The sequence below is a fragment of the Phoca vitulina genome, unplaced genomic scaffold, assembly GCF_004348235.1.
Source record: "Phoca vitulina isolate PV1807 unplaced genomic scaffold, GSC_HSeal_1.0 scaffold7, whole genome shotgun sequence".
Lineage (NCBI taxonomy): Eukaryota > Metazoa > Chordata > Mammalia > Carnivora > Phocidae > Phoca > Phoca vitulina.
Window position 1 is genome coordinate 34,924,809 of NW_022589710.1, and position 22,393 is coordinate 34,947,201.

The 22,393-nt window shown below is 37.9% G+C and overlaps 1 protein-coding gene across 2 annotated transcripts in view; it reads right to left on the reverse strand.

Moving 5' to 3' along the window:
- Positions 1–4,361: 4,361 nt before the first annotated feature.
- Positions 4,362–22,393, reverse strand: part of KCNH5 (potassium voltage-gated channel subfamily H member 5) — a 298,912-nt gene continuing 280,880 nt past the window's right edge. The window contains exon 11 of one of the 2 annotated variants that reach the window (XM_032405260.1): positions 4,362–5,366. In XM_032405260.1, the coding sequence (XP_032261151.1) occupies positions 4,419–5,366 (948 nt within the window). In that variant the 3' untranslated portion in view covers positions 4,362–4,418. The remainder of the gene's footprint in view (positions 5,367–22,393) is intronic. The other variant, XM_032405262.1, reaches the window with a different exon arrangement.

Genomic DNA, 22,393 nt, shown 5'->3' on the forward strand with positions numbered 1-22,393 from the left:
CATGAATACTCAACAATTTTTTTTTACTTTTTCTCACAAGATTGAGAATTTCTGCTGAGCAGTATGATTAAATAGAATAAGCAAAAATCATAATATTTACATGTCTTTTTCTCTTCTTTCTCTCTTCTCTCCAAAGACCTTCACTCTTTCCATGTTTATTTAATTAGTAGTTCTAAATTCCCAGACAACTTTCTTTTGCTCACATGCCAATGACTAATAATTTTTTAGCCATCAATGCCTTTCCCCACCAACCTCTGACCAGAGAAATCTCTAAACCCTACGAAAATATTTAAAGAGTGTATCTCAGCTGATCTTCTATGAAAGAAAGAAAAAATTAATAATTTATCTTCATGTGATTTTCATTTGAGAGGAAGATGATTTCCCACTGACCTAATATCATCTTGATGTAAGAATGGAGCAGTTCTTATCTTCATTTTATTATTTATTGGTGGGGAATTGAAGCCCAGACACACCAAAGAACAGTTAATTTGCCCAAAGTTACACTGTAATTGTGACAAAGCTAGATTCAGACTCCAAGACAGAGCTCAGATACTAATCCTCGGATGTTTTCCAAAAAAATTGTTCTTCTCTCCCTTTCCATCAAGACCACAAGAGAAATATTCTTATATGTAACAAAATATTAAAACACAACATTCACATAATTACAAAATATTCATATTTTAAAGTTTTCCATGTATGATATGTACATTCTAGATAAATTTTCTCATTACCTACATAAAATTTTGGAAAAGAGACAAATAGCTTAAAAGATAAAAATTATACAAGATAGTAGAATTCATTAAGAATATGACACATAATTTCACCAGTACCAGCCACTGCACACTTTAAAAACAGTCACTGCTCTGAAGATTAATTTTTTTAAAGTTTTCTAAAAGAATTTAGTAATTTAAAATAGAACAGCAAATGGGCCAGATCTCAGGAGAACAAAATCTCCTTAAATTTAAAGGAAGCTGTGATTTGCATTTGGGTTCCAATAGGATTAATTTTCAAAATGGCATTTTTGTTAGTGGTCATAATTAATATTCTTGTTAACATGCTGGGAACTCCAGGAGTATATGCCTGTTCTTAAAAGCAGTTTAAAATCCCAAATTTTCTAATTCTCTTGCTCTGATCTACATACATTTTTTTAACTGAGTACTTAGGACAATTTTACTTCTGTACTTAATGTGAGATGAAACTGGTGTCATAATAAAAATTTTCCATTTTAACAATGATGTATATGTCTCTATTCAACATCTATGCCCAAACCATTCTGAGTACTATTTATGTCATTGTGGGACACTAGCAGCTTTGGTATTGTCATCTGCCATTTGTGTGCCTGTGTTCTCTCTATCATAAGCTCTTCCATCTACTAGATCATATTTAGTGCAATAATATCCTAATACAGACTGGCAAAACTTGTCGTTACAATGCACAGCTCACATTTCCGTTTTTGTTTGACTTTTGCTATTACATTACAACCACCTGTCCAGGGTACAGCATCTGATCTTCTATATTATCATAGAAAAATATTGAAGGTATGTAAGTTGCTTTGGAAAATGTTTGGATTGGAAATACATATCTATTTACTCCTACTAGTACATTGTTCAGAAATATAATAATAAAAATTTTATTCTGGATGCACTGAAAGCATCTATACAGTGTAAGAATAAAACATGCAGTCGTCTGGTCCCCCATGTGCTGGCTGAGGCAACACAGAACAGGACTCTATCATTATTGCACGTATTAAAGCAAGTGTTCACCCTTCATTCAAATCTGAGTAAGTTCAACTGGTAAGAATTGCAGAATCTGGGAACCTAAAAGACTATATACAATGTTTGCTGAACACATGCATTTCTGCTGAAAAAGCAGAGTGCATTCAGCACCTCGTCGTGCATGCACATAGGAACACAGGTGACTGGAAAAGAATACTGTGATAACTGCACCATAAACAAGCAATTGATACTTTTTCCCCCTTGGTGACAACCTGGAGGAGTTCAAAACCATGTTTCTTGCCCATGTATATGAACAATAATATCATAGGTCAGTTGAGTCAATGGCAGAACACAGCAAATATTTGCACCACTAATAAGCAAAGGCGTGGATTGCAACATCAAATTGCCCTGCTGTTCTAGTCATTCTGATATAGCTTTACACCAATGGTTATTTTTTTGAAGCATGTGGCTGAAGTTTGACCATTTCTATATGCAGATTATCTTTACCATTCACTCACCTTTAAAAGCTTAACCAAGCTTGTCTCATACATGGTTAAATAGAAAAATACCCTGAAATTCAATAAATGTCAGAGGTCAAGAAAAAAGTACCATCTTCACCATGAAAGCAACTTAAATCTCCATTTCAAGGCTGATTCCTTATACTGTGAGTACCTCATTTTCTTGTGCCTGTGGTAGGTAGATGTTGTAGCATAGCATGGAGACATGCTCCCCTGGAAACTTCCATGCTGAGTAATGGAAGTTGTGGGCACAAAGAAGGGGAAATGGAACCCATGGCACATAACATCTGTTCTGAGACTCCTGGATTAAAGAGGCACATTTTGTGGACATGTGAAGAAGCTCTAATAGAAATTCTAAAATATCAATTGTTTTTATAAATTACTTTGTTCTGCACTTCTCCAGTCTGATTGCGATAACTTGTCTTTCAGTTCTGGTGGTTTTATTTGGGGATGCTGGGAGATAGAAAAGCTCATAAAAATGGCAACAATAGGTCAAAATAGCTCCTTTGATTTTGCTATCATCTTGTGTATGTTGTTAACATATATGTACAGATGCTCCGATAATGTACAAATTACTGGAATATATTTTCGACTTGATGCAAACAATAACTTCCCTGTTTCCACAATTAAACGTCATGCATGCACCAGTTTAAAAGTATGCCTCTTTGATCAATTTCACAAAATATACTTTGGTCAAAAGAAATAAATTTTTCTGGGTTCTTACAAATGAACATGTATTTTATTCTCAATACATACCATTTAAGGGACTAGCTATACACAACTCTTTGTGACTTTTTTTTTAGTTGATAATAGGCACTTTCTAAGAAGAGGATTTATGACTCAAAGACCCTGAAATTCAGTCTTTAGTACCCCCCTTTCCTACATGGATCTGCCTGAGCCACAGTAGTCTATTATATCAATTCAGCAGAAGTCCTGCAGTAGAACTGTGTGCAAAAAAAGCTTTAGAAAATTGTAACCAGGATAAAATTATAGAAAAGCAGTTATCTGAACTGAGCAACTTGACGTCAACTTCTTAGATTTTTTTCTAACCATGTTTCCTGTGTTATCCCTATAAACATTGTTAAGAAACATGTGTGAACAATTCTGTACCTGTGTTTCACCCTAAGTTACAGATATGCTACAAAAACTTGTCTATCTGTTTACATTCTTTTTTATTTAGATCATTATAGTTAAAATTTTGATGTGATTACTTAAATGTGTTTTGTTTGTTTCTTTGCCAAGAGCCTTTCAACCTCACCTTTGAACAAGTTTTAGAAACACAAATTGAGAACATTCATCACATTTGGAAAACCAGCATCACTAACGTGAATTGCTAAAAGGCCCTTTTACCCTGTGGTGCAGTTTTTCTATAATAATATATACTATATTAATAGTTTCATATTTATGGGGTTGATAAAATCAGCTTATAAGATGGCAGCTATTCTCCAAGACGGAGGGAGTAGGGATTTCCTTACATAAGAGTTAATGATTACTATCTAAGTACAGTGTTAAAAAAGGAGAGGTATAGTTGAGCGAAAATGCAATTCATGCACAAAACTCATAGCAATACGTTCTCAATATCCCACACTGCTATCTGATTTAGGCAACAAAACAGTCATTTAGATGGAGCAAACACTGCCTATTGGGGAAAATAACCTAACACTAAGTTACAGAAAAATATCCTATGAAAAGAGATTATAAAATGGTACCAACAGTCTAAAAGGTTGAAGTCTCCCTTGGCATTAATCTATAATTTTAACTTAACAGAACAGTGAGAAAATGACAGTTCAATATACTCAGCCTGAGATCAAATTTGTCATGGCAACATTGGCAGGTTGGACCCTGATTCTTCAAATATTACATTGCCTTGGTTAACAAAAATCATACTTTTTTTGTATTAGAATAGAGACTATAAATAAATGTAAAGTGTGCATGCAGTCAACTGCATAATATACAAGCACTATCTATGTTTTAAATAATCATCTTCTTTGGCAGGCCAGAATCCAGCTGGACATGCAATATTTACATATCAAAATCCATACTGTGTTCATCATATTGAAAGCAAGTGAAAATATATATATATATATATATATATATGTATATACTGTATATACACACATATGTATATAGATGTATATACTGTTTTTAATATATTAACAAATATATATGTATATATATATATATATTAAAAGTGCATTTCATCTTTGTCAGATTCAGGTGACTCAGGCCTTGAAACACTAAAAATATCCTGACATGGTATTTGGGGAGGTACTTGGAGAGGCATTTGGGATTTGGGAGAAGAGGTCTGGGGCACGCTTTTTTCGGAGAGTATTTTTAAAATTTCTGCCACCTGCTTTTCCAGGGCAGTCATTCTGCAGCTTAGCAGCTGAATGTCCTCTTTGAGTTCATGCTTGACTTCCTGCAGTGTGGTTTGTAAGGCCTGCTCTGGGATGGGATAAAAGGGGTGCTTGGCATCAGCCTGAATCGGGCTGTGCTCCAGCGGACTTCGGGCCTCTCCGGCCTTATCCAGACGAAGGTCACTTTTTGTAATCCCACTGTCACAAGAATCTGTTTTCCGTAATGGGTTTTTAGTAACGCTGTTCTCGGAATCGCTGCCCTTGGGGTCCTCTGACAATAGCCCCATCGACTCGGCTTTCGTGACGTTATTCCAGTCTTCCTTTTTCTCCTCGTGCGCCCCCGTGTTATTCTTGAGTCGCAGCCATCCCCTCCCATTTCCGTTCTTCATCCTGATCGGGCTGTTGACTTTGAGACATTTGGGGTCAGCACCGCCATTGGGCTTGAGTTCCATGGCATCGCGGTTGTTTTGCTTGAGGGACTCGCTGGTTTTCACGTAGGCCAGAGACGTCTGGATGGGCGTGATCTGTGACACGGTGACCACGCTGGTACCCGTGATGGAGGCTCCATTCTGTAAGGAGCGGCTCTCTACCTGGAGCTGGTTCCGCTCGGGGTCGCTCTGGGTGGACCCCTGATTCCGCAGCTCCTTCTGCTGCTTGAACTTCTGGAAGAGCTTTCGGACGGGGTGGTCCACGGGGATGCTGAGGGTGACCTCGTTCTTCTGCCTGAGGCGCTCCTCTTCCTCTTTCTTCACGTCACTGATTTTTCGGAAAATGATCTGTGGAGGGGGAGAGACGTTCAGAACATGATTATAAACATAGATGGACTTACAATTGTGTGATAGGGTGCTGGATAAACTTTGTTTTACTGAGGAAACCTCGCAGGGTAAGATCACTTCGGAAGGGGAAAAAAATACCCCAATGCCATTTAACAGATGCAGTATACTGAAAACTCACCATAGGAACACTGACTTAGCTCATGTTGTCCCACTCACTTGCATAGGGAAGGGGGAATGTAATGGAAAGACAACTGAAGAGAGGTACTTGCTTTCTAGTTTATGTTCTCGTTTAATAGGAAATATGTAAACATATATGTTAGTATATGTGTGTGTATGCATATTATGTGTAAGGAAATACAGTAAATTTCCTTGAAATACATCATTATTTTTTGTATGTTTTCCTTTTATATACATATATATTCAATACCATTTTTAATAACATCCTCTGCTTAGGGGTCAAATTATGCGTTCCAGGCTATAAAAGTACCAAAACGTTAAGACAAGGTTTACTAACATAGCACCAGTGTTGGGTCGGGGAGGGATTACATTTATTTAGGTGGCTGCAGAGGGCAGAACTAGGATCTGTAAGTAAAAATTCCCAAGAGGCAAATACCAGCTGAATATATACTTCATTTCAAACTGCTATCTATTCATTGAATAAACAGGCTTGAAAACTGACGAACTTCACACCACTAAAGTATCCAAACAGAAGTAAGAATGTTGTCCATGTAATACTGTCACAGGGTGGGAGATTGGACTCCTCAAATTTCAGTATTCTTTAAAATTGTTTTTTTACTGTTAGTATTCGTTTTTCTCTTATCATTATTCCAACCTACATACGGGCTTTTCTTACCTTTTGAAATATTATAAACAATTTCAGTGTAAAGTAAGTGTTTCTCCCATTCAGACTTTAACTTGTTGCCTCAGAACTAAGTATTGTTAATAGTTTTCTGTGCATATTTCCGGAAGTTTTTTTATTAAGTTTTTTAATTCCAGTATTGTTAACATACAATGTTCTGTTAGTTGCAAGAGTACAACACAGTGATTCAACACTTCTGTACGTCACCCAGCACCTATCACGACAAGTGCACTCCTTAATCCCCGGCACCTGTTTCACCCACCCCCCACCCATCTCTCCTCTGGCAAACATCAGTTTGTTCTCTATAGTTAAGAGGCTGTTTCCTGGTTTCTCTCTCTCTCTCTCTTTTTTTCCCCTTTGCTCATTTGTTTTGTTTCTTATATTCCACATGTGAGTGAAATCATATGGTATTTGTCTTTCTCCGACCAACTTATTTCACTTAGCATTATACTCTCTAGCTCCATCCATGTTGTTGCAAATGGCAGGATAGTCTTTGTTATGGCTGAATAATATTTCATTGTATATGTATACCACAATGTCTTTATCCATTCATCTATCAGTGGACACTGGGGTTGCTTCCATAATTTAGCTATTGAAAATAATACTGCATGCAATAAAGAGGGATGCATGTATCCTTTGAATTAGTTTTTTTTCAATTTGGGGGGTAAATTTTAACTATAGAATTAAATACATAATGCATGTGCTGTTAGATAGGTAACCACAAATAAGTACGCATAAATTTCATTTATAATGTCTTTTGAAAATAATACCAGGAAGAACTTGTAACTCCATCAAGAGAAGTAAAAGTGTTCACCATGTAAGAAATCACCACTCATATTACCAGAGTTAGACGTGAATTTAATGAGTGTGAGATTTTTTGCTCAGTCTCCTTCTGAAGAACAAAATAACTGCAGGTGAGGGCTATAAGGAAAATTCAGAAGGGAGTTATATTAGATACAGTGCTCTCAGAATCAGACAATTTTATGAGGCTGGCAAAATTACTTACCTCATCACCCTCTCTCATTAACTTACTGGTTAGATTGGAGATATATGTGAAGTCCACGGCATATAAAAGATACTCAAAATATGTTGGTTCTCTCCATTGAAGTCTCATAAAATACTTTCTATTTGAAACCAATTCCATCATCTCTTGAAGATTCAACAGCTTCCAGAGTAACATACAAACATCGATTTATACTAGAAACCAATACTAGTGATGGTCACTTAACAGAAAAGTTAGGGAAATAGCAATTCTCTAAGAGCACACTTTCTAAATTGAGATTGATGCACTAAATACAGCTTATCAAATGGTAATGATTTGTATTTTAAAATAAATATTCTCTAAATTCAATAACTGTCTATGAAGACCAGCATATTTTTCCCTCTCTAGTGGCACATGAAATTGGATCTTTTTTTTTTTTAAGATTTTATGTATTTATTTGACAGAGAGAGAGAGAGCAAGCACAAGCACGGGGAGCAGCTGTGGCAGAGGGAGAAGCAGGCTCCCCACTAAGCAGGGAGCCCGATGCAGGGTTTGATCCCAAGATCCTGGGATCATGACTTGAGCTGAAGGCAGATGCTTAACTGACTGAGCCACCCAGGCACCCCGAAATTGGATCTTTTTAAATGATGTAATACTAATCTGAAAGTCTGACATCAAAGCTCCAGCAGTTTAATTAGAAGTTTTTCAAAGGGTTAACATGTTTCTCATGCTTCCTAAGTAAACAGAGCTTATGCTGAGCCTTCAAGATATTAACACTCTTTGGGATGAGACAGATCCAAACATGGAAACACAGATACCATGTTCCTATTCCATCCCTTTTCATTGAAAAGGTACTCAATTTGGTTTTAGGAACTGACATGAGGGGACAAATGACTGGCCACACCCTCCTTCCCACTCAACTCTGACCTTTTTGTTTGTTTTTTTAAAGGTAGCTCCTTAGCCTTGGATAGATATAACCCCGGTGCAATGTAGTAACTGAGAGTCACCTTTACATTTACAATAAAAGGATCTATTTCAAACTCTCAACAAAGGAAGGCGGGTGATTGGCATGTAAGAATGTTAGATAAAATGCAGGACATCCATGCAATATTTGGGACATACTTTATATGGAAAAATCAGACATTATTTATCTGAATGGGACATATTTATATTTTATTTTTTTTTTTTTAAAGATTTTATTTATTTATTTGACAGAGAGAGAGAGAGAGTGAGAGCAGGAACACAAGCAGGGGGAGTGGGAGAGGGAGAAGCCTGCTTCCCGCAGAGCGGGGAGCCCGATGCGGGGCTCGATCCCAGGACCCTGGGATCATGACCTGAGCCGAAGGCAGACGCTTAACGACTGAGCCACCCAGGCGCCCCAAGGGACATATTTATATTTTAAAACATATTCGTAGTTTACCTGAAATTTAAATTTAACTGCATGTCCTGTATTTTTGTTTGCCAAATTTAGCAACGCTACTGGTATATAATAGACAAAAATATTACTATCTCTGTAGTGTCCATGTGTACTGCTGTGTGAAGCTCACAGTTTTCAGAAATTATAATAAAATATTTGGTGTCCCTGGAACTGAGAATTTGTTGGTATCTTAGGCTAGAGTTTTATGTTTTAAAATTTCAATATAATGGGTACTGATTGTTTACAGTTATTGTGTGCTTAGCAAGTTTAGAATGTTTAATGATTTAAGCCCATGTAAAACATCAATGAATAAGCCTTTGCAGTTTCCCTGACCACCACCTGGCCCCTTCCCACAAACCAAGAGCAAACAAAGGTGTCTGCACTGCTACTATTAAGCTGAGACCAGAGACTCCAAATGCCAAACCAGCTAGTACAAAGGGAGTCCTGTCACAGAACCAGGCAGCCGGTGTGCATCAGGGCACAAATGAGACAGAACCTGCGTTGGCATATTTGGCCACCATGAAGATACAAAAGGAACGGAGAAAGAGAGAGAAGAGAGATTTGGGATATCAAAATCCTCAGTGCTGCACGTTGTTCCTTTCCCCCCATCTCTGCACTCCAGAGGGCTAGGAGGTGAGGTGGTACTAGATGTAACCCCCGGAGCTTGACAGGTACTTATGCACATTCAGACAGGCCCTGACTTCTCATCTGGAGTTTGCAGAGCAGCAGGACCCATGCATTTACTCTCCAGAGCCAACAAAGCATGCTAGAAAAGGCATACACCCTCTTTAGAGGGGAAAGGTCCGCCTCTTTGTGTCTACCCACACTTCTTGTGTGCCTGGGGGGGCATGGCTAGGATCCCCATGGGCCCGGGAACTACAGAAGGTAGACAATTGTGATTTCAGCCCCATAGAAGCCGGATGAGGCAAAGGTACTCCATGGGGTGGGAGAAGTTACTGCATTCTGTGGGACACCTGCTGACAGGGCTCAGACCATTAAATATGCCACACAGTAAATAGTGCCCAGTAGCTGGTGCAGCCGGCTCAAAGGTCAACACTCTGAGGAGTTGCCACAAGCCCTCCAGGTCTCACAGACAAGCCCTGGGTGTGAAGTGGACCCCCTTCCCTTAGTGGCAGGCCCACAGGAAATCATGAGCCCAGTGAAAGTAAAAGCAGGTGCAGAGGGAAACCTGGGAAGAGAGAGTCATGAGGAAATTTCTTACCCAAGCTACAGAATTTGACCTGGAGCCCAACTGAAAACAATAATACTTGGATTTGATCAACTATTTACCATAACCAGGCTATAGAATGGAAATTATGACTTATTGAAAAATAGATATTAAAAGTTTGCATATAGCAAAGGGTCACTTCCACACATGTATTATCTCATTTAACTAAAATAACTACTCTTTGATGTAGGTCTTATTATTCTCATGTTACAGAACAGCAAAGTGAGGCATGGAGAGTTGATTTGGTGGTTTGCTGCAGGTCACCCAAGGAGTAAGTGACCAGGATAAATCCAAGAAGTCAGATTGCAAGCAGTCCTAACCATTACACTCTACTGCAGCTCTGTAAGGTAATTTTGACACTTCTTCCTGGGCCCCCCAAAGATGTGGATAGTTGAGTGGGTAAAGTAGGGAGTGATACAGCAGTTTCACATCCAACAGATAACCCTTCACAGAACATTTGCCATGGAGAACCATCCCTGAAAGCAGTGACTTGAAGAAAGGACCGCAGCTCTGTGCTTGCTAGGGAGGGTATTAGGAGAGACAGCTTCTAAGCTCTCCTCATTCTCAAAGGCAAATCCAGTAGGCTGGCTTCACTCTATTTCCCTTTAAAATACATGCTGCCATTTTGTAGCTTCCTGTTCTCTTCAAGGCAGCTCTTGTGTTTTCTTCTAACTTGCTTCTACTTAAATATATTACCTTTACCAAAAGCAGGGGGCAGGGCGGGTCAAAAGGTGTAATTTTCCCCGGACTCTAATACCATTCTTGATCCCACTACTACCTAGATTCATTTATTTATGGGGGCAGAGATTTTGTCTCTTTTGTTACGTGTTGTATCTCTTACAACAGCGTTACATTGAAAGTCCTCAATAAGTAATGTTATTCATTAATTCAGTAACCTCTCATACATTCAGCAAAGTATGTTTGTGATAGGTCTATGAATAGAAAATACTACCAACAGGAAGATTTTCTACTTTTTAGAAATTGTTTTTCACTCACTAAACAATGAATCAATGCTATCTATATTATTGTAATTGATCATTAATGTCTACTCTTATTTCCTCATTTGGAGGCAAACACTACATCATCTACCTCCTGGCATCCTAGCACCTAGCCCACGGCTGGACACAAGTAGATAGTTAACAAATGCTGGCTGAATAAAATCACATTCAAACCTTTGACCCACAAATCAATCATTAAAATACTTCAATGAGAACCTATCTCCGATTTCCATTGTAAGGATGCAATAACATCCATTAAGAACTTATTTTCCAGTTGGTGACAATGCCACACTTTCTTAATGCAAGGTAATAGGCACTGAAATTAAAAACAAAGAAATGAAAAATGAAGAGATGATTTTATCATGTTTACAAGGTTTAAAGACTAATTACCTACTGAGGTACCACCACCAGTTGAACCATGTCTTATATGTAAAGTATGATAGCTTTTTGTTCTGTCTTAAGTTATAAAAAATGCATTATAGACCAAGAAAATAAAACAGCAGGGGTGCCTAATGGAAGTAACTCACTACATTAAATGTAATAGGCCCTCTCTATAAGTTCTCATTGTTTTAAAGATAACTTTATGACCCTAGACTCCAAATTTAAATAACAATGTATCTTTATTACTAAGGAGACTAAATTTCATCATAAAAATAGCATGGTAATTATTCTACATTACCATTACAAGCATGAGCATTCTCAAACATATTCTGCTGAATCCTTCCTTTTAAGAAGTGCTTTTTACTTTAACTTTTTAATTATGCATATAATAAAATGGTTCAACTTAATAACAGAATGGAAAGATGGATAAATTTTATTTAGGTAAGCCCTTTAAAAAGATGTTTTTATTTAGATTGTAAAAACTAGCCTTTGGCAATTGAAAGATCTGCAAACAATAAGCATTTTCGTAATTCAGCTGATTCCTATATGGGCAATGTGTCATACAGAAAAGAAAACACTTCCTGCTAAATAAACACATAAGTTATATAGATTAATTTTAACCAATTATTACACAGAAATCTCTCTCTGACAAATAAATAAATAAAATCTTTAAAAAATTAGTTGTATTTCTATATTTTTCTCTGGAAAAAAAAATTTTAATTCCCCCAACGAAATCATTTTAGAAAATGTGAAAGGATCTGAGTGTTCGTAGAACACATGAATTAAACAATGTAAAAGAAAACATGTATATCCATGATTCTCAACATGGTATTAAATCAGCTTTTAAAAATCTAATATTTGGGTTTTTTTCTCAGTATTAATAACCTAAAACTCTTGCACTTGATGTACTCTGTGTCTTATCTTTTGCAAATCAAATTGCGGATGAACACCACAAAAATTAAGGACAAAATCAAAAAAAGAAAAATCATGAATCAGGCTGTGACTCCAGCCACACGTTTATTGGTAGAATGCACAATACCTGTACTGTTTCTATCAGCAAAGAGGTTTATTTCATTTAATCTTTTCTTCTCCGTGCTTCATTATGTTCTGTGGAGCCCATGCTGGAAGGTTTAATTTATTTAAATGATAAAAGCTTCTTAAACTTAACAGGGAGCATGGCCAACTGAGCTTTCCATTTCGAAAGTAGGACATTTGATCATAAAAGTGATATCAAAATTGAATAATTTGAATGTGTACTGAACTTTGAAATCCAATAAAGGCAAGGAAAAAAAGGGCTAGAATCATTTGTTTAATGACATGGATTTAGTGTTATATAATTTGAAGGAAGATAGAGGAGTTTCCCCTCAAATGGCCCATCACTTTCCAGATCTGTGAATCTAGGGAATTGACTAGGAATTTATAGCCGTAAGTGATCAGGCAGAAACTCCGGTCCATCTGACTCTTATGGGATCTAGTTGGTTTTGTTCTTTGGTTCTTTTTACTGTTTCTATAAATTTAGTCACTAATTCTACCTCTAGATCTTTCAATCCATTCCAAGCTAAAACTAACTAACACAACAAAGCAGTATTTATTAAACACCATCATGTACCTAACAGAGGCTATAAGCTCATCTTAATGAAGGCCACAGTGATGGGGCTGGGGCAGATGGTCATTCAGTAAATTTAGATGTGTGAAGGAAGGGTAACAATGACACATCACACTCTATTTTGAAATATGGCTGCCTTGCTTTACTTCAGCCACTCATAAGTCTGTAAGCTCTTCAAGGACAAGGAATGTGTTACAGATCCACTTCAGCCTCTTAGGTCCTAAATAAATCTTGAGGAATTAACTAATTAACTGATAAGTGTAAAAAGAAGGGAGAAGGAGGTGAGTTGAGAGAAAAAAGGAAAGAAGGGAGGGAGGAGGATGGGAGAAAAGGAGTATCTTTTGATTTTGTTAATGTGTCAGGTAATGCCTAGTATGGATGTGTGGTTAGTAAGATGCAAATGCAAAACATCTTAGAATTACTAATACTATTCCTGAATTTACTAATGAAATCTTCTAGGCCCCATTTTTCCTTACCATATAAAAGGGTGTTATATGCAACTAATGAATCATTGAAACTAATGATGTAGTTTTTGATGTATGTTGGCTAACTGAACATAATAAATAAATAAATAAAAGCAAATTTTAAAAAAGATCATTAATCTCAATTTTCCAGGCTATCATAAATATGAAAATGTATTTTTAATAAATAACAAAACATATATTATGAACCCCATTACTAGTGTTAGCATAACTCTGAAATAGTTGCTCAGTATTTATGTTTCTATTACTAAAGGTTTTTTTGTTTAAGAAAAATAATGAATGAAGGAAGATAAAGTCTTCAAACCACGTAAATGGCTATTCCACGGTAAAGCTGGCAAGATTAGATTCATTGTTTCAGATATGTAATCCACAAATTGCCCTCCCTGCCTCAATTTCTAGTCTCACTTCCCCTCATTCCATTTTTTGCTATTGTGTATCAAATATCATAGTTTCCCAGGCAAAAAAAAAAAATCACAGAATAAAAGTAAAGCCCTTTAATAAGACAGCTAGCCTACTGTGGCTCAGTTCAGCCTGCCTCTCCAACCTGGTTTCCTTCACTCCTCATTCGATCTCCACGTACCTGACACACTCAATCACTTTGAGATCCAGAATCTGTGATATTGCAAATAGTGTTCTCTCGCTTTCCCTTCACGTGCTGGGGAACTCCTACTTAGCTTTTAATACTCAGCTCAGCTGTGCTCTCCTTTATGAGGCACGACCCAAAACAACATAAAATTCGGAGCCTCTAACATTATCCTTAATGGTAAAATACTGAAAGCTCTCTCCTTAAAATGGGGAAAGAGGTAAGTATGCACCATCTTGCCACTTCTATTCAACATTGTAGTTGAAGGTTCCAGCCAGGAAAATTGTCAGGAAAATGAAATAAAAGACATCCAGAATGAAAAAGAATTAAAACTATCTCCATTCAGAGATGACACGGTCATGTATATAGAAATTCCTGAGAAATACACACACACACACACACACACACACACACACAGAGCTATTATACCTAATAAAGGAGTTCAGAAGGATGCGTGACACAAAATCAATATAAAAGTAGTTGTATTTCGGGTGCCTGGGTGGCTCAGTCGGTTAAGCACCTGCCTTCAGCTCGGGTCATGATCCCAGGGTCCTGGGATGGAGCCCCATATCGGGCTCCTTGCTCAGCAGGGAACCTGCTTCTCCCTCTGCCTGCTGCTCCCCCTGCTTGTGCTCTCTCTCTCTCTCTGACAAATAAATAAATAAAATCTTTAAAAAATTAGTTGTATTTCTATATACTAGCTAGGAACCATCGAAAATGAAACTAAGAAAACAATTTCATTGACAATAGCATCAAAGAGAATAAAATACTTAGGAAAAAATTAACAAAAGTGCAGGACTTACATGCAAAAGTTAAAAAGCATTGTTGAAGTAAATTAAAGACTTAAATAAATAGCAAGACATTTCATGTGTATGGGTTGGAAGACCTAATATTGTTAACATGACAATATTCCTGAAATTGACCTGCAGATTCAATTCAATTCCTATCAAAATTCTAATAGCCAATGTTTCAGAAATCGACAAGCTGACCCTAAAATGTGGATGGAAATGCAAGGGACCCAGAATAGCCAAAACAATACCAAAAAAATAAGAATGTAATTGGAGGACTCATACTTCCTAGTTTTAAAACTCATTACGAAGCTACCATAATCAGGACAGTGAGGTATGCCATAAGAACAGACTTATATATCAATGCAACAGAAGTAAGTGTCCAAAACTAAACCCATGCGTCTATGCTCAACTGTTTTTTGACAAGGATATCAAGGCATTCAATGAGGAAAGATTTATCTTTTCAATAAATGGTGCTGGATCAACTGCACATTCACAAACATAAAATGAATATGGATACCAGCCTCATGCCATATACAAACTTTAATTCAAAATGAATCAAAGACCTAAATGTAAGAACTAAAGCTATAAAATTCTTAGGAGACAAAGGCATAAATTTGGGTGGCCTTGAATTAAGGAAGGGTTTCTTAGACACCTAAATCTTAAGCCACCAAAAATAATTAAATAAACAAACTGGACTTCATCAAAATTCAAAACTCTTTTGCCTCAAAGGACACTATCAAGAAAGTAAAATGACAACCCACAAAATGGGAGAGAGTATTTGCAAATCATATATTTGATACAGGTCTAATATCTAGAATACAGAAAGAACTATTATGACTCAACAATTAAGAGACAAAAGAAAAACAAATTAAAAAATAATCAAAGTATTTGAGTGGACATTTCTTCAAAGAAGATATACAAATGGCTAATAGGCACATGAAAAGATATTCAACATCATTAGTCATTAGGGAAATGCAAAATCAAATGAGATATACTTCACATCTTCTAGGATGGCTATAATCGAAAAATAATGTGTTATCGATGACAGAAAATAACAAGCGTTGGGAGGAGGTAGAGAAACTGGACCCCCCCATACATTGCTGGAAGGAATATAAAATAGTGCAGCCTCTGTGGCAAACAGCTTGGCAGTTTCTCAAAAAGTTAAACATAGAGTAACAATATGACCCAGCAATCCCAATCCTAGGTAGATATCCAAGAAAAAAGAAAACATAGAGTCACACAAACACAGTGTTCATAGCAGCATTATCCATGATAGCCAAAAAGTAGAAACAACCCAAATATCTAGCACTGGTGAATCAACCAACAAAATGTGGTCTATATGGATACAAAGGAATATTACTGAGCCAGAAAAAGGAACAGAGTACTGATACATGCTACAGAATGGATGAACCTTGAAAACATACTAAGTGAAAGAAGCCTGACACAAAAAGTCACAGAGGTTTGATTTCACTTACATGAAATGTCCAGAAGAGGCAAATTTAGTCAGAGGATATTATCTATGACCAGGGGGGAAAGTGGGAAATGGGGAATGACTACTAATGGGTATGGAGTTTCTTTCTGGGGCGATGAGAAGGTCCTGAAATTAGATAGTGGGTGATGGTTGCACAACTTTGTGAACAGACTGAAAAGTACTAAATTGTACACTTTATGGTGAATTGTATGGTGTGTGAATTGTCACAATTAAAAGGATGCAGGTCTCCTTGTTCAAAATTATTAAGAATTTCCAGATAACAACAGCAGAGCATTAAACCAAGAACAGGGCCCTTCTAAGTGCAAAGCTCTGTATGGCGCAGGTTGAGCATCCGGGAAGCTCGCTCCACTAGGAGGCTTTCACTTACTGCCCCAGGAAGAACTTGGTCCATCCTACTCTACGGCCTAACGGCACTTGCTTTGTCACTTATTGATGGTGGCACGCGGCAGCAAACAAGATCTTCATTCACATTATGTCAAACACCCACTATGTTCCAGGCTGTGTTTTGGAATTAGGTATACGTCAGTGAACAAAACAAAACTCCTTAAATATTCTAGAAAATGTCAGGTGGCGATGTGGGCTACAAAGAAAAATAAAGAGCTGTTGGGTCTCTTTGAGGAAGGGAATATGTGAGCTGAGGTAGTGATGAAATGAAGAAGCAGACCATGCAGATAGCCATGGGGAGAGGTGGAACCCTGAAGTGAGAGAGGGTACTTTGCAGGGCCAAGGAGCAGTAAGGAGGACAAAGGGGGGGCAGTACTTGCTAATGCGGGAGGCCAGGGACTTGGATCTGAGGGAAGTCATGGGAGAGGATGCACATGATCTCACTTCCACTTTGAAATGATCGCTCAGCTTGCTGTGGGGAAAATAAACTGGGAAGTGGGGAGGAGAGAAGGATGGTACCAATTAGAAGGCTCTTGGACTCATCCAGGTGAGACGTCAGGATGACTTAGAATCAGGAGGTAGAAATGGATGTAGTGAGATGGTCAGATTCTGGATTTATTTTGCCAGTAAAACTGATAGTTTTGCAGATAAGCAATGAACAATTTGAGAGAAAAAGAGAAATTCTTTTAAAAGCCTCTCTTTAGTCTAAGCCCAAGGATAAATGATAATGCCATCTTCTGAGATGGTGAAGCCTGGAAAGGAGTGGCCCATAAACTAGAAAGGCAAGTTATCCACCTGCCCCACCCCCCCAGCCACACACACACACACACACACACACACAAATATGCTTGCACACATACACACGTGCACAATAGACAAGGGCGGAGCAGGAACAGGCTGACTGACTAAACACTCCCATTAAAAGGGGGCAGGGAAAATGGCTCAAAGACTCCCCAGTCACTGGTCCACAGCAGCGATGGAGTGTGCCAGGCAGGCCCTGGAAGGCCCGTCTGCCCCAGCAGTGCAGTAAATTCCTTTATTAGTCTCTCAGCCTGCTGTATGGGACAAGCTATGTGAGATAAGCTTTCCCATCCAGTGTTCTCTGTGGTTCCCAATTCCATCTTCTTGGAGGTGGTTCTTTGTCCCTATTCTATAGTCAGACCTGAGATAGGGATTGGAGAGTTTGTCCTATTTCAGGATTGAAGAACTTCCTTAGCTATTTCCTTCCTGAAAGTTTGGGGGCCTAAGGTGTGGTTTCAGGCTCACATAGTAAAAGGATTTTTTTAAGACCAAGCTTGTGGTTTCTTTGGCAATATACCTCTTCCAAAAATTTAGTAAGTTTCTGACCTGTTTACAGTCAATGCCATGTGCCTGCAATCTCATAAAAAGTTCTTACTTATGTATAACTCTCAAGCCTGATTTAATGCTTTGCTTTCTTGGCCCTGTGTCTCTCTCTCTCTCTCTCTCCCCCGACTCTGACTCCCCACCCACCCACCCACCATAATGGCTGCTACATTGAAAGCATCAGGCTTTGTGAGAGGTCACATCCATTATCTGATCTTTGCTACAAAATTGAGTCTTAATGGACTTTTTTGTATGACTTTTGAATCTTATTTCTACTTCTTCCCATTCTCGATTCCTTTCCTTTGCTTATAGGCCAGCCAACCTTTGTCTGGGATCATCTCTTTTTTCTCATATCTTACTAAAAGTAACCAGTCATAGCCCCCACTCACTACTAATGTTGTTTTCCAACCTCTTCCAAAAGAGCTACAACATTGAAAGGCAATCACAAGTAGCAACTTTACCAAATGTTTTGTCACTGATAAATATTTGCCTTCATCTTTCAAAGTCTCAAATGTCAATTTCCTTACCTATTTCCACTCTTGCTGTGTCAATGCCACATATTTTGAAATAAGCAGAGGCAGAACCCCACAACTGGTATCAATTTAAACTAATGTCCAAGTAGCATTGCAACTACCATCTATTTGTTAGCGTTTGAAAATTCAGAATACTCAGAAGAATAAAATTGTTTTATTTCTAAGTTCTCACCACAGAATTTTTAGCACACTCAAGTTCAAAGGAACAAAATTGATAAAGAAAAACCATCATCATTATGCTTTGCTGGGAATGTAAGAACGCAACCCTCAGTGTTGCCTGAGTCTATTTTTAAGACTTTATTTATTTATTTGAGCGAGCACAAGCAGCGAGGAGGAGCAGAAGGAGAGGTAGAAGCAGACTCCCTGCTGGATAGGAGCGGGACATGGGGCTTGATCCCAGGACCCTGAGATCGTGACCTGAGCCAAAGTCAGACGTTTAACCGACCTTGCCACCCAGGCACCCCTGTATTGCCTGAGTCTTAAATGAACCATCAGACCACACTGTCTTTGAGAATATAGTTATTCTGGTCACAGAAGCGATTGTTTCCACATGTTTTCATTTTGGAATCTTTGCAATAAAAATACCAGGATTAGAAGAATTGTACTAAGTATTTTTCATGGATTATGTGCTTATTTAATTTTCACAATAATCCATTTTTTAAAAGATTTTATTTATTTATTTGACAAAGAGAGAGAGAGACAGCGAGAGAGGGAACACAAGCAGGGGGAGTGGGAGAGGGAGAAGCAGGCTTTCTGCTGAGCAGGGAGCCCCATGCGGGGCTCGATCCCAGGACCCTAGGATCATGACCTGAGCGGAAGGAAGATGCTTAACGACTGAGCCACCCAGGTGCCCTACAATAATCCATTTTAAAGATGAAAAAACTGAGGCTTAGAGAGATTTAAAGACCTTCTCAAATCTACATAGCTAATGAGTGACAAAGCAGGGTTTCCAACCCAGGTCTAGTGAACTCAAAGAGTAGGCTACACTGACTTGAGAATTCCTAATGTAAATTTAAGAGAGATGCAAAGGGTCTAAAGGATCAAGGCCTGGGGAGAAAGCAATCATATGATAAAGGAGGTTGAATCACTTTCATGATGGCGGACGACCAAAGGCACGATTCTGTGTTGGCAGTTGAACACACAGAAGGGGATGTATACATATGAATATGGAATGAGAGTCTTCAGTATGTAAGTAGAAAATAACATTATTTAACATTTGGCAAATGCAATACATTTTACAATGCACTTCAGCTTATGTTACCTAATTTCTTCCCGAAACTTTAGTAATCAAGCAGGGCAATTATTATTATCCCTATTCAACAGATGAGGGTCAGAGAAGTTATGGGACTCGCCTAAGCTCACTTAGCTAGTAAATGTCCAACCTGGGACTGAAATCTATTTCCTAATGCCAACTCCAGTGTTCCCTCCATTATTACGTGCTGACCTTCCAATGCTGTGTATGATTTTGTTTATAGTTTATAATGCACTCTCAACTGTATTACCCTACTAGATCTCACTTGATACTCTTCCTTCGTCCCCAGGAACACATCTAATATGTGCCTTTAGCTTTTGCCTTGTAAGATAATTGCTGTGCCTCTGAGGGAACAATTCCTGAGGTAGGGCAGTTAGTTGCAACACCTTCAAAGATATTTGTTCATAATGAAAGAAAATTTCTACAGCTTTTGCTTAGGAAAACCAATTCTAGTACATTTATTTAAGTATGTGTTCATTTTTGCATTTGATTTCTAAAACAACAATGAAGCTTTTACTTAATATCACACACATAAATTCTTCACTGTTGGGAAATATAGACTAAGTAGGTAAATAGTTTTCTCTATTGGAGTATTATCTTCTAGAAATATTTAGAAATGTATATCTAGTCTAGATGATATATTAGTTTCAATCTTCTACAGTTATAATCAAATTTACTTGAAATGTAATAATTCATCAGTATTTCTTAATTTGGGGTAATCTGAAAGCTGAAACTCAGAGGAGCCAAAAGGATTAGGCGCTTGGATGTATAGACAGCCATTGACAGTTGGACCCAGAAATCACTTTTCCTGGTTTCTAAGTCCATTCTCCATTTTCTCTATGGAGCATCTCTTGTTTCTAGATCAGAATTGTGTGGCAAGAAAAAAATTTTAAAACATCTCTCAAGAGTCAGGAGGCAAGGTTTAGATACTGTCTCTGACAGTGACTACCTGTATAAACTTGGCCAAGCCACTTAGCCCTTCTAAACATCAGGCGTACTTAAAGATCTATTTAAGGTAAATGGTTCTCTATTTTACCAGAATGATACAGGCATTCCACGTAAAGTAAACGCCAACTGCTTATGTTGAATCTAATGAATGGCGTACGTATAGCATGTGTTCACCCAGATGAACTAAGAATATAGTCTCTGAGTATTTGTTGATTGCAAAATAACCAAATTCTGGTGTAGAAATCTCTCCTCTTTATTCACCACTTAGATTTTTCAACTTTCCATACAAGCAAAATTAGACATGCAAATGACTTTGTCCTGCATCTTTGGACCATCTCTATTCTATTCCAATTGTTACAAATCATTAAGAACAGACAACTCTGATAGAAAAATAAGCATTTTACAAAAAAATTTATATAAATGGCCATTAAATGTATGTAATAGTGCTCATTTTAATTAGACATCAAGGGAGTGCAATTTAAAACCATAATGTATTACCCTACCCTTACATACTCACCAGAATGGCTAAAAAGAAAAAGAAAAGAACAAGTGTTAATGAGAATGTAGCAAAATTGAATCTTCATAAACTGCTGGTGGGTGTACAAATTCATACAACCATTTGGAAAACAGTTTGATGACTATCTACTAAAGCTAAAGATAAACATACTCTAGACTCGAAAATTTTACTCCCTCCAAAAATACTGTACAAATGTATACAAAAGACATGTATAAGGATGTTGGTAGCCACACCAATCATAATGGCCCCAACTGGAAACCCAAATGTATATCAAGAGCAGAATGGATAAGCTGAAATATTCACTTGAAGAGGAAAATCTGTATCCTAAGATGGCCCACTGAGCCAGGAGGGTAGTCCCAGTCCCTGCCCCAGGGCTCTCCTGGGTTCTTCTCCCTGCTCCGCTTCCCGCACGTGCCAAAAGTACCAAGTATGCGGAAGTAGGAGTGTATAAATTACCCCCTTTTGCTTGTGCTCAGGGCTCAGACCTTTGGAGATCATTCTCTTCTGAGCCTGCTGGTGTTAAATAAACCTCCTATCCTCCAAGATCTCTGAGTGCCACTTGGTTCTTCCATCGGGCGATCCAGTCCAGGTTCCGTAACACACTAAGAAACTCTACAATGAATGTTAATGAACCCCAACGACAGACAACATGAATGACTCCTACAAAATAACAGTGAGTGAAAAGAAGCCAGATACAAATGAGTACATACTGTATCATTCCATTTATATAACTCTAAAAATAAAAAAATAAAAAAAAGAGGGATGCCTGGCTGACTCCATCAGGAGAGCATGCAACTCTTGATCTCGGGTTCATGAGTATGAGCCCCACATTGGGTATAGAGCTCACTATAAATAAATAAATAAATAAATAAATAAATAAATAAATAAATCCCCCCAAAGAGGTAAAACTAATCTAAAGTGTTGAAAGTCAGAACAGTAGTTAAATCTTGGGAGGGGGGTGTCATGAATGCAATGGAGCAGGGGATGGGCTTCTGACATGTTCCTCAGGCTAGGTGCTGGTTACATGGATGTGTTCACTTTGTAAAAATCCATCAAGCGGTAATCTAATGGTTTATACACATTTCTATAAATGAGTTATATTTCAATTAACATTTTATTTACATAATAAACAAGAGCCTGTCCCATCCCCAAGGATTCTCAGTGTGGTAGGAGTAGACCCTCTCATTAGCATGTTACACAATGCAGTGGGACAATTTGGTCTATTATAAT